This window comes from Leucopleurus acutus (genome assembly GCF_964270905.1).
Source record: "Leucopleurus acutus genome assembly, chromosome: 5".
Classification (NCBI taxonomy): domain Eukaryota; kingdom Metazoa; phylum Chordata; class Mammalia; order Artiodactyla; family Delphinidae; genus Leucopleurus; species Leucopleurus acutus.
In genome coordinates, this window is record NC_139147.1 from 26,348,396 (window position 1) to 26,360,745 (window position 12,350).

The 12,350-nt window shown below is 38.8% G+C and overlaps 1 protein-coding gene across 4 annotated transcripts in view; it reads right to left on the reverse strand.

Annotated features, from left to right (window-relative positions):
• Nucleotides 1-341: 341 nt before the first annotated feature.
• CXADR (CXADR cell adhesion molecule) overlaps nt 342-12,350 on the reverse strand; it is a 52,937-nt gene continuing 40,928 nt past the window's right edge. The window contains exons 4-8 of one of the 4 annotated variants that reach the window (XM_082840040.1): nt 9,101-9,256; nt 8,022-8,144; nt 7,320-7,458; nt 4,463-4,646; nt 342-776 (exon numbers count right to left, since the gene is read on the reverse strand). In XM_082840040.1, the coding sequence (XP_082696166.1) occupies nt 765-776; nt 4,463-4,646; nt 7,320-7,458; nt 8,022-8,144; nt 9,101-9,256 (614 nt within the window). In that variant the 3' untranslated portion in view covers nt 342-764. Of the gene's footprint in view, nt 777-3,110; nt 4,647-7,319; nt 7,459-8,021; nt 8,145-9,100; nt 9,257-12,350 lie in introns of those variants that run through there. The other 3 variants (XM_082840039.1, XM_082840041.1, XM_082840042.1) reach the window with 3 other exon arrangements.

The following is a 12,350-nucleotide window of genomic DNA, read 5'->3' on the forward strand; positions in this document are numbered from 1 at the left end:
GCACTGCTAACCTCATCCTGTTTTTTTTTCTGAAATCAACATTTAGAGTCAATGAAAATAGCTTTAAAGTATAAGTAGATGTGTGTATTTAATACATACATGTACACACATTTTTAATTCATCTGAAAAACTCGAATTTACGCTGTAAATTGTGACACGATAACAGAACTTTGGAGGTTTCAACCCCAAATACATTATGTTATTTACTGTCATATAGATGCACAGGACTGCAGAAATTTCTATAAATATGTTTGATATGTTTTCATTGATGTCATTGTTCTGATCTTTACTTTGTTTAATAAAAGATGCAAAGGAGAGGGGAGAAGGAAACCCTGGCTCAGAAAAGCAGGGAGGAAGAGTATAATGAAGCTTATGAAGCCACACCATGAGGCAGAAAACTACTTTCTTGATTTTATTTTTTTTAAGGTACACAAGGTCACAAAACCAGAGCAAGTTTTTGGCTTTTTTTTAAACCAAATTTTGTTCTTACAAATGTCAAAATCTGCACCATTGGATATTTAAGCCAGAAACTTGAAATACAAAAAATCATTTTTGAAACTGACACTATCAATTCTCTACTTGCATATATGAAGTGTCAAAATATTACTTCTCAGTAGTATAAGTGTATTTGTCACAGAAATCCACAGTTAGGGATGAAAATCAGTGAATTGTGGTTCTCTTAACACTTGTGTCATTAAGTTAGTAGAAAACAGAGTTCTTTGGAGCTTTTAGTGTTCAGTGCCAAAACCAAATCCAACCGATATTCACACCACACTCTGAAATTACAAAATAGGGTATTTTATAAAACTGGATTTTAATTAACAGTGAGAAGCCAGATGCAGCCAATATTCGCTGGTGTTACCATCCATAAGATAAACAGAACCACAATTCATCAGTTTATTTATTATTCTTTCCTGCTTCTATTAGGTAGAATTTGTGCTCAGTTATAGACCATTTTAGTGTCAAATGAGTAAAAAAAATCTAACTACAGAACACGTTGCCTGTATTGCAAGAATATCCAAAGGCATTTGAAATATGAAAACTTGCCCAGAACATTTATACTACTAAACACAGGAATATTATAAAGATATATATACATATATATAATATATAATGTTACAAGCCACTAAAAAGTTAAAAGTATGCCAACATTTTCTACAAACTACTCCTTACATGACACATCAAAGCAGTAACCACAAAAAAATAAGGACTTTTTCTGTTCACACTGGAATAAGGCATCTGAAAGCCCTAAACACTGTGGAGATGAAACAAGATTAGAAAAAAAAACTTTAAACGTTCATATAACTTCAGATTTACATGCTGCACGCACACAGAAAGACAGAGAATAGTTAAGAAGCCAAACATTACAGAATTTGACATCCAACTTCATGCAGTGAGTTCTTTTCATATTTAATCAAAATGTTTATTTGCCCCTTCACTTGCTCCAAATTTCCAGATCTCAATCCTAAAAATTATCTTTTCAATAAAAACCAGGTATTAATTCATACCAATAATCTAATTGTGTTTCTTGAATTAACCTCCCCCTAAGACACAGTCTGTGTTTCCATTGTAACAACTTCCCGGCAGATAGCCCAAATTTAAAAAAGTAATTTGGCCTGTTTATCAATAAGGTTTTTGTTTTTGGCCTTCTAACAGGGAAATATTAGTAAGGTTGCCATAAGAAAAAGAAACCTGTAATCTACATATGCAAAGCACAGAATTACGTCCTCTATGATATTTCTTTTGAAGTTATCCTGCATAACTCAGAAAGATGGTGTCAAGTCTCTTAGGTATAAAGTAGAATGGAAGAGTTTTGCTTTGAAGGTTCAGTGCCGTCCTTGACTGATGTTTGGCTACTAATGGAAATGCTTGAATAACAATTTTTTGTTGACTTGCTTGATGATTACCAATAGTAATTCTAGAACAAATACTTGATCTCTAGTTCACCAGAAACTACCACTGAGAATTATTTAGGAAGTTATCAGTACTATTTGACTTTTGGATTCACTGAAATTTACAATGAGTAGCTGGAGACATAAACCTAAAACTGAGTTCTGTCCTCTAAACTCAACCACATCCAGTAGGTCTCTTCAGGTCACAACAGCAGTTTTTTTTCCAAGCTTGTTTCTCAGGCTGTACCTGGTAATGACCCTGACCTGGAAGGAAGCATTTCTGGAAGAGATTCCGATTTACTTATAACCAAATCCTAGACTAACTATGAAGTCTAAGGAAAGGAAAGCCTTACATATGTCCACCTTTTGTGGTAATTTCTACTTAGATTGATAGCATAATTTTCATTATATGAAAACTGGGACTAGAAAGGACCAAAATTTTTATTAGTAATGTCTGTGCTCTGCTATTTATTTTTATAATATCATAAATTTTATTCATATGAAACAGACCAGAGGCCTGGTATTCAAAAACAGTTATTATAAAATCAGAAACACAGTCAGAAGAGTGTAGGGGATGTTGAAATTTTAAAAACTTTATGAGTAACACAATCAGTTAACTTGCATCCAGAAAGATCAGAAAAGAGGCAAGACTGAAAGTATGAGGATAGAAAGGTATCACAGTGATGCATTTTTAGGAACAGTACCTTCACCTCTAAGCACCTTTCAGGCGATAGCTAGTTCATAGGCACCAGAAATTCATAATAAAAACTAAATTACCCAAAAGGCACAGATGAAAACGTTAACACAAGAGTAAAAGCAATATTATGTAATGTTAAAAACCTATTTTTAAAATGCTTCCAAATATGTAAAACTATACACGAATCCATTACACATTCAGCTTCAATTTACCATTAAAAAGTGTATACAATACTCTGCCTAATCATAAATTCATGCCAACATTAATTTATAATGTAGCATTTACCACCACAGCACCCAAAGAGATGAAAAGAAACCAACTCCCTACTAAAATCTAGGGAAAAGGTATCAGAGCTAGTGAAATAATTTACTGCAGACCAAGAAACTGCTGGCTCATTCTACTCAATCCACACTCCCTCACAATCTTAAGGAAAGTACAATAAATTCACTTTCATCTACTAAAACAGTACTTAACACATTTGGCAGGTAGGAGTATTCCTTTTATTCCTTTTCATTTCTCTCTTCTTTTTTTCTTTTTTCTTTTTTTTTCTTTTTTTTTAAGATTAAGTCACTTCCACAAAACTAAGACAAACTTTTCAAAGCTCAGCTTGATTTTCTGCAACTACACAAGACATGCTGGCCATACAATAGCAACTGTACATCCTCCCAAGTCTGAAACAGAATTGATAGAGGACACTTACTAGTTTAAAGTGTATTCTAAGTCTATGAAGAAAGTATCCTCCAGGAACTGCATTCAAGAGGGTAATTTAAGATTACATTTCTAGAACATATAATGTACAACATCATCACAAAAACAAAACACTGAACCAGGAAAAAAAAAATTAAAATTTAGAACCAATAATTACGGAATTACAATCTGTAATTGTCAAATAATAAATGAGTTATAATTTTTTCTTTTTAGAAAAATATCACCTAAAGTTGAGGACGAGCATTTACTTGGGAATTGCAAAATACTACACTTCCTTGATAGCAGGTCACTGTTCTGAAGACCACCACAGGCCTCAGGGCATTGGAACATTAATCAACAAAATTCATCCTCACAACTGCACCACTAGTGTCATCGCTATATGTAGCTGACAGCAAATTTTCTAAATGAATCAGATAAATGCTCCTTTATTTTAGCATACAAAAGAGCTTACTACATCCCTGCTGCCCACAGCAATCTAGCAATTAAATACTTAAGTCATTTCATATACAAGGTTTATGAATTACTCAGAACTAGTGACTTCTAGTAGTGTTTTCTAGTTATTAGAGACTCGTCAAACACATTTAGAGTTTTCAGAGAAGCAAAAACAAAAACAAACATAAATCTACGTGAGTATTTTTGCCATGAATCTTTCTTTACCAATTTTGGCAGGGGGTGGGGGTCATAAATTAACTGAAAAAAGCAATATAAAAATAACAGAAATTATAAAGTACCACTTTCAGATGATTCAAGTATCAACTTGGTATGCATTGTTGTAAGTTCACCAATTTATTTCTTCACCTATGATTTCATATTCAAAGTGCCACAGCTGACTTAAGTATTGATAGTCAGAAACCTATAAAGTCAAGCTCTTAAAGGAAATATTATTTAGATGGTGAATTTGTCCTTAGAACTTTAATGCCTTTACTATTTCAATATAACCAAACAAAACTTTTTGAAGTATTATTCTTACAGTTTTTGGTTAACTTTATATATATATATATATGTTTTTTTTGAGGCTGGTAGCAAAAATTAAAACAGGTGTTCACATCTCAAGAGGAGAGCACAGATGAAGGGTACAGAGGCTCTATACTATGGACCCGTCCTTGCTCTGTGCTGGAATCATCACAGGCACCGCTCCCATCCTACTGAGATTAGGGGCAGCTACCTTAGCAGTTGGGAGCGTCGCACTCTGAGGATCGCGCTCGAAGTCTTCGCTTGGCACTTGGTTATACTGAGTCTTGGAATACCCTTCCATGTTGGAAGGGGACATGGATCCCAGGGATGAATGATTGCTGCCGAGGTAGCTTCTGGCAGTGGACGTACGGCTCTTTGGAGGAGGCACGTCTTCCCTAGAAATAAAGATCCCAATACACGTTCAAAGAACAAATTTCTAAAAACCTACAATATGTAAGCTATGAATCATGGGTAGGGAAGAGCCTCTATTTAAGCATTAAGTACATAAAATCGTGTGTGACACACAAAAAACAAGCACAATAAGGCATAATGTCATAACTGTGTATCTGTGCCAAATTTGTCATTTACAGTTTCTATCTTCACAATGAAATGTGTTTTTTACAAAAATGTGCTATTCTATAATGCTGTCTTGCAAAGAACAAACTTCAAATATTTTCATATTCTAGTATCACTGATCAAGATAACCTGGTTACAGTCATGTAACACTCTATAGTCAATAAAGCCCTAACACCTGCAGATATTTCTACCAAAAAAAGAACAAGACAAAATATCCTTTTTATTATGAAAGTTACTCATCTAAGACTTTAGCTGAAAACTTAGCAGACTGACGTTTGCAAAAACTGAGAATTAGGCATAAGAATTTTCACACTAAGCACTGACATAGAATATATATCTGAGTTACTTCTGTGCATTTAAAAAATAAAAGTGCCCAGACCCACCAAATGTCAATTTTCTGGGTGTTACTTTGGTCATATGTTATTTTTACAAGTTCTATAATCCAATGTGTACTTCTAGTTAAGATCTACTGGTTTAGAATATTTAAAAAATAAAATAAAATCACATTACCCATAGTTCTATTAACTACCTATGTCACTTGATACAATCAGATCTTTAAAAAAAAAAAACCCAGGGCTTCCCTGGTGGCACAGTGGTTGAGAGTCCGCCTGCCGATGCAGGGGACGCGGGTTCGTGCCCCGGTCCGGGAAGATCCCACATGCCGTGGAGCGGCTGGGCCCGTGAGCCATGGCCGCTGAGCCTGTGCGTCCGGAGCCTGTGCTCCGCAACGGGAGAGGCCGCAACGGTGAGAGGCCTGCGTACTGAAAATAAATAAATAAATAAATAACAATCCCATGCTCTGTAGATTAGCTGTATAGAGAAATCAAACCTTAACATCTCCATTTTCTTTTTTTTTTCTTTGCGGTACGCGGGCCTCTCACTGCTGTGGCCTCTCCCGTTGCGGAGCACAGGCTCCGGACGCGCAGGCTCAGCGGCCATGGCTCACGGGCCCAGCCGCTCCACGGCATGTGGGATCTTCCCGGACCGGGGCACGAACCCGCGTCCCCTGCATCGGCAGGCGGACTCTCAACCACTGCGCCACCAGGGAAGCCCAACATCTCAATTTTTTGAAAACTTTATGCCTGTACTTTTTTTCCTTTCACATCTTTATTGGAGTATAATTGTTTTACAACGTTATGTTAGTTTCTGCTGTACAACAAAGGGAATCAGCTATATGTATACATATATCCCCATATCCTCTTCCTCTTGAGCCTCCCTCCCACCCTCCCTGTCCCACCCCTCTAGGTCGTCACAAAGCTTTCAGCTGATCTCCCTGTGCCATGCAGCTGTTTCCTACTAGCTATCTTGTATTTGGTAGTGTATATATGCCCATGCTACTCTCTCACTTCCTCTCAGCTTACCCTTCCCCCTCCGTGTCCTCAAGTCCATTCTCTACATCTGCGTCTTTATTCCTGTCCTGCCCCTAGGTTCATCAGAACCTTTTGTTGTTGTTGTTGTTGTTCCACATATATGTGTTAGCATACAGTATTTGTTTTTCTCTTTCTGACTTACTTCACTCTGTATGACAGACTCTAGGTCCATCCACCTCACTACAAGTAACTCAATTTCGTTTCTTTTTATGGCTGAGTAATATTCCATTGTATACATGTGCCACATCTTCTTTATCCATCCATCTGTTGATGGACACTTAGGTTGCTTCCATGTCCTGGCTATTGTAAAGAGAGCTGCAATTAATATTTTGGTACATGACTCCTTTTGAATTATGGTTTTCTCAGGGTATATGCCCAGTAGTGGGATTGCTGGGTCATATGGTAGTTCTATTTTTAGTTTTTTAAGGACCCTCCATACTGTTCTCCATAGTGGCTGTATCAATTTACATTCCCACCAGCAGTGCAAGAGGGTTCCCTTTTCTCCACACCCTCTCCAGCATTTATTGTTTATAGGTTTTTTTGATGATGGCCATTCTGACCAGTGTGAGGTGATACCTCATTGTGGTTTTGATTTGCATTTCTCTAATGATTTGTGATGTTGAGCATCTTTTCATGTGTTTCTTGGCCATCTGTATGTCTTTGGAGAAATGTCTATTTAGGTCTTCCACCTATTTCTGGATTGGGCTGTTTGTTTTTTTGATATTGAGCTGCATGAGCTGTTTGTATATTTTGGAGATTAATCTTTTGTTAGTTGCTTCATTTGCAAATATTTTCTACCATACTGAGGGTATGTCTTTTCATCTTGTTTATGGTTTCCTTTGCTGTTTCATGCCTGTACTTTATTGGGAGAAGGTAGACAGTCTTGAGAAAAGCATTTTGCAATGGTTCTTAATGTAGAGCCCAAAACGAGGAGGAGGGCACAGTGTAGGTTGGTTGGCTCCACACACTTGAAATAAGTAAAAGCTTTCAAATATGTTGAGGGGAAGAGCTATAGCTTTCATCCAATTCTCATAGGGGCAAATGCTTCAGATGGTTAAGAGAATTAATGCTTTAGTGACATAATAGAGTATACATCAGTCAACTCCTGTGTCACTTAATTACCTGATATCATGATGAACTTCCTTTTCGTATTTTTCTTCTCTGCGCTTTTTATGACAGCAAAAGATGATAAGACCAATGAGCACTAGCGCAAGCAAAGTCCCTATAACAGCTCCTGCAATTGTCCCAGCTCTATTGGAAGCTAGAATAAAATGTTAATAAGGAAATAATTAATATTAAAAAAAGCAAAACAAACAAACAAAAAAACTTCCATCTAGTCATTTTGAAGGTAAGGATACACAATGACATTGATTTCATCGCATATACTAACGTTAAGAGACAAATTAGTTAGCTTTTTTTCTGGCCTAGGGGAAAATCCACTAAAAGAACTTTCTTCTGAACTGTGTAAGCTATTTCAAGGATAAAAGAATGAAACCACTCTAAAAGATTTTAATATTCACAGCTATATTGGTTGGCATATAAGAATGTTCTAAAAAGCTTGTCGTCACTGACATTGGCTAAATATGGTACAAGAGTCAATTTGACAACTCTTGCCTCTTTAATGTCACTACAATAATAAAGAAGGTTTTATTAATAAAATGTAGTACTTTTTTTCTTTCCATAACTTAGAAAAGCTAGCAACCAAGCCACAGGGTGCTTTGCTCAAAGTTAGCATCCCCTTGCCCTTAATACCCACACTCACTGATGGAACCAAAGGAGGCTGTATAAAGATAACACTATCAGAGCAGAAAGAAGATAACTTACGAGGAACAACATCCAGGCGTAGCAGGCATTGATCAGAGCCCACTCTGTTTTTGACTGTACAACTGTATGTCCCAGAGTATTCGGTAGTGGCATTTTTTACAGATATAACAGGTGAAGTCATTTCTATGAGAAGAAAGGGGGTAAGGGAGCAAAACCCATTCTTATAGTAACATATTGCTGAGTTTTTAGTAAAAGCAAACTCTACTTGGTTGACAATCCAGGTAAAAGTGAGACAAACTGAAGCTACGTACAGAACAAACTTGGCAAGACACGTGCATGTCTCCGGGATGCAAACGACTGTGCCTCTAGTTCATTTATGTCAAAGCCAAGGTAATCATGACCCCTTCAGCCAGGCACAGAGAGTCTCTGCTGAAGCAGAGAGCCACGTTGACTATAAAAAACATTCTGTGCCACAAAGGCTCTTAGGTGCAGCAGTAAGATTTACAAAATGTATGTCATCCCCCCAGACAGAAGAAACATGAAAGAAAGTGAGAGAGGGTCGTATTGTTCAGCCTCTTAGTTTGAAAAACAGAGGTGGAGAGAGATCCTGCTTAAAAGCAGGGTGGGGTGGGAGGGAGGAGGGTGGAGCATGGTAACCAGTTTGAATAACAGGTTAATTATAACATACAGATGAATAATCAGATTTAACCAATTTGAATCTTGTTGGTTAGTCACAGCTGTTGTTTTGTTGTTTTAACAGACATGCCATGGTTAAATAACCGTATCTTCAACATGAACCCAGGCAAAACACTCAACATCCAACTCTTGCTGTAACTTAACCACTAATTTATGATAATGAACAGTTTCCATCAATATTACCATCAATTAAAAAATATACAACAAAGAAACCAATTATAATATCCTAAATGGTGATCATTATAAAAATATCTCTTCACTTATACTACATGACACCAAGTTGTCATTATAAAACACTGACTAATTCCCACAGAATCCTGATTGCTCTGTCTAGAAAAGGGAAGGTATCTGGGGATTTAAAAATATACACTTACATGCACAAACCCTACTAGACTTAAGTCTAAATCAATGGCACACGATTCAAAGTGCATAATCAGCAGTACCTGGTAACCATGAGGTTGGCAGTTTCTGTGAGTTGGACAATTTTTGCCATTCATATCGTAATGGGAGTGAACCTTCTTTCGGTTCACATTTTAGTTTAAAGTCACTTCCAATTTCTTCTGATCCATCAATGTAACATCTTGTACCTGAAGGCTTAACTGAGAAAAGAAAATAAGTTATAACTTTATACAAGAGAACGGAATGTGTGTTTCTAATGATTACTTAAACACACAGCATGTCGCACAACCACTAACTCAATAGCAGGGGGTCCTGGGTTCAGAGTGGACAAGACTGAAAGACTACAATAGGTTGCCAACGCCAGTTTACTCAGCTTGATCCAGCACAAAACAGGCAAGAATGAGCTCAGGCAAGCAGCCACTGCACAAGGCCAGGCAGCATCTCAGGTGCGGCTCTGTGCCCCTCCATCCCATGGGGCACATGTGAAAAAAGCAAGGATGATGCAGGCTGGGCTACTTCAGACCCAAGGAAGCTCCTTCACCCCACCCCCCATTCCCAACCTATTCTTCTACTTGGAGCGTGACATGTAGCCCTGTGACGTGTAGCCCTCTGGGAGTATATGCATTGTCACAACCCTCTCTGTGTGCTGTTAACCCAACAATCAGGGGGTTGACGATAAATTATGCTGATAGGAGGGACAATTCACTTAGTACAGGAAGGACCAATTATTTTCCACATTTACAGCGATCCAGAACCACCCAGAGAGCAGTGTTATAAAAAGGCAGATCTGAGGTTATATTCCAGGTCTAACTCCATTATGTGAAACCCACCTGAACACTAGGTTAACACCCTGGCAGTTCAGACTCTCTTGCTGAACTGCATTAAGGCATAATACACATACAATAAAATTAACACATTTTAATCATGCGAGCTGATCACTTTCAACACTAAGCACCACTCCAATCCTCTCCCAAGCAATTTCCCTCAAGCTGACTGCAATTGATCTCACTGCACAAATGGGTCCCAGACAGCCGCTGATCGGATTTCTATTGCTATAGATTAGTTCTGCTGCTTCGTGAGTCCTATAAATGGAAAAATACAGTATGCGCTTTTGCTTCTTTTATTCATCGTAAGGCTTTTTTATCTGATCCAATTGATCTATGTTGTTGTATATATATATCAGTGGTCCGTTCTTTCTTACTACCGAGTTGTATCCCATTGCTTGTTCATTCAGGTATTGATGCACACTGTTTCCTGTCTTGGGGCTACTGTTAAAGCCTAATTAGCTAAACTGGCCAGGAGCAGGTGTGAAGTCTGTGGAAATCAGACTGACTGGCGAGGAGGTGCTATGAGGAGCTGGGACAAGGGAGAGAGGGATTCTGAAGGTTCTGAGAAGAGTCTTCTAGAGGCAGAGATCAGTTCTGAATCTGATGCCATTTCTGAGGCAGGATTAGGAGAAGCGGGGATTAAACTGGAGACGAGGGTCATTTAGCAACCTGAGTACCCCCAGTAAAGGATGAGTAGCGCAAAGCGGGTCTGGGGGCAGCAATGAGGAGACAGCAGTAGGCTATAGTTTCCCAGCATCCCACGACCTTGGAGAGCAACATTCCCCATAAACCCTGTACCTGGCTCTATTTGCATCTCTCTTCCCAACCTGATAAATGGCAGGACTGCTTTTCTTCTGTTTTTCTGATTTTCATTCTTTCAAGTCCTGGGTGGGCTTTTATTCTTTCACTACTAAGAATAAATGTGAATGGGTTTTACAGTTTGGCACTACGTGAACAGTTTGAACAACACTGCTTGTAAATAGTGGTATATGTTTTCCTTTTTCATACCAGGTAAGTAAATGTTTATCTCTATAAGAAAGTGTCAAACTGTTTTCCAAATCTGGCTGACACAGTCTGTCATACACAGTGGGGCATCTTTACCTAAGGTTGTCAATCATGATCTCACTTCACACATTTCCTGGTAATTCTTAAATTTAATTGGATTTCTCCCCTTTGTTACTACTTATACTTTTTAGTAAGGATCAACAGATGCATTTAACTGCGTTGTTGACTTTCCTAAGGAAATCTCTTTCTTTTGCAGACTGATCAGTTGCCCTGGACATTACATCAACTGGACTTTTGAATCAGTTTTGCGCATTATCTCATCCTCTGAGTCTTCAACAAAATGAGCCTTGTTCTCCATTTCTTCAACCTACCAATAAATCCTTTATTACACAAACTAGCAGTAGGTGAGATACTGAAGCAATGCTTTGGACATCAAACTTCTATTGGTAATACAGCGTTCTAACCCTAACCCTTCCTCTTTTCTACTGAAAAATGTCCCCTCCCCAAACATATCCAATAACAGGCAGTTGTTTAAAGTGGCTGCTCAGGAAATCACGTCCCACTGAGTTTGAGATTTCAACACACTCTATGCACAGCAGAACGAGATTTTTACCAGCACTGGTTCTGAGCGGTGCTTAGGACCGGCTGCCTGCTTTCTACTGGGTGGAGAAAGTGCAAGTCTTTTACATGCCAGCCCCAGCATTACAAAGCCAGGAAGACAAACTGCTAATCCACGGCACTTAGCTGAATTGAAAGAAAGATGAAACCACAAAAGGAACAAAAATAAAGTCTCACCCGCTAAGGTTTCTTTGGTCTGGGGCTCCAGGATATCTAGCTATTGTCCTCAGAACATGTGCCACCATGATCATTAGCAGAGCTAATAAAAAGTCATTCTCAGTTAAGGGTACATGGCCGTCAACTCGTATTCGGTCAGCGTCCCACCGATTTAGCAATGCTGTGCTCCATCTGTGTATTGTATCATCATCCCTCCATGCTAGTGGCTCACTGCCTCAGTCTATAGGAAACACTCTAAATCTCTGTTTGGGACAGAATATGCTTTGATCGTCATGTCATCCATATAGGAATATTTTTGCTTAGTTCAAAATACCTTGACTCCTGGCAAAATCCGTGCATACATGGTAAAAATCAATGGTCAAAAGTTTGAAGAGGGGCTTCCCTGGTGGCGCAGTGGTTGAGAGTTCGCCTGCCGATGCAGGGAACACGGATTCGTGCCCCGGTCAGGGAAGATCCCACATGCCGCAGAGCAGCTGGGCCCCTGAGCCATGGCCGCTGAGCCTGCGCGTCTGGAGCCTGTGCTCCGCAACGGGAGAGGCCACAACAGTGAGAGGCCCGCGTACTGCCAAAAAAAAAAAAAAAAGAAAAAGAAAGAAAGAAAGGGCTTCCCTGGTGGTGCAGTGGTTGAGAGTCCGCCTGCTGATGCAGGAGACATGGGTTCGTGCCC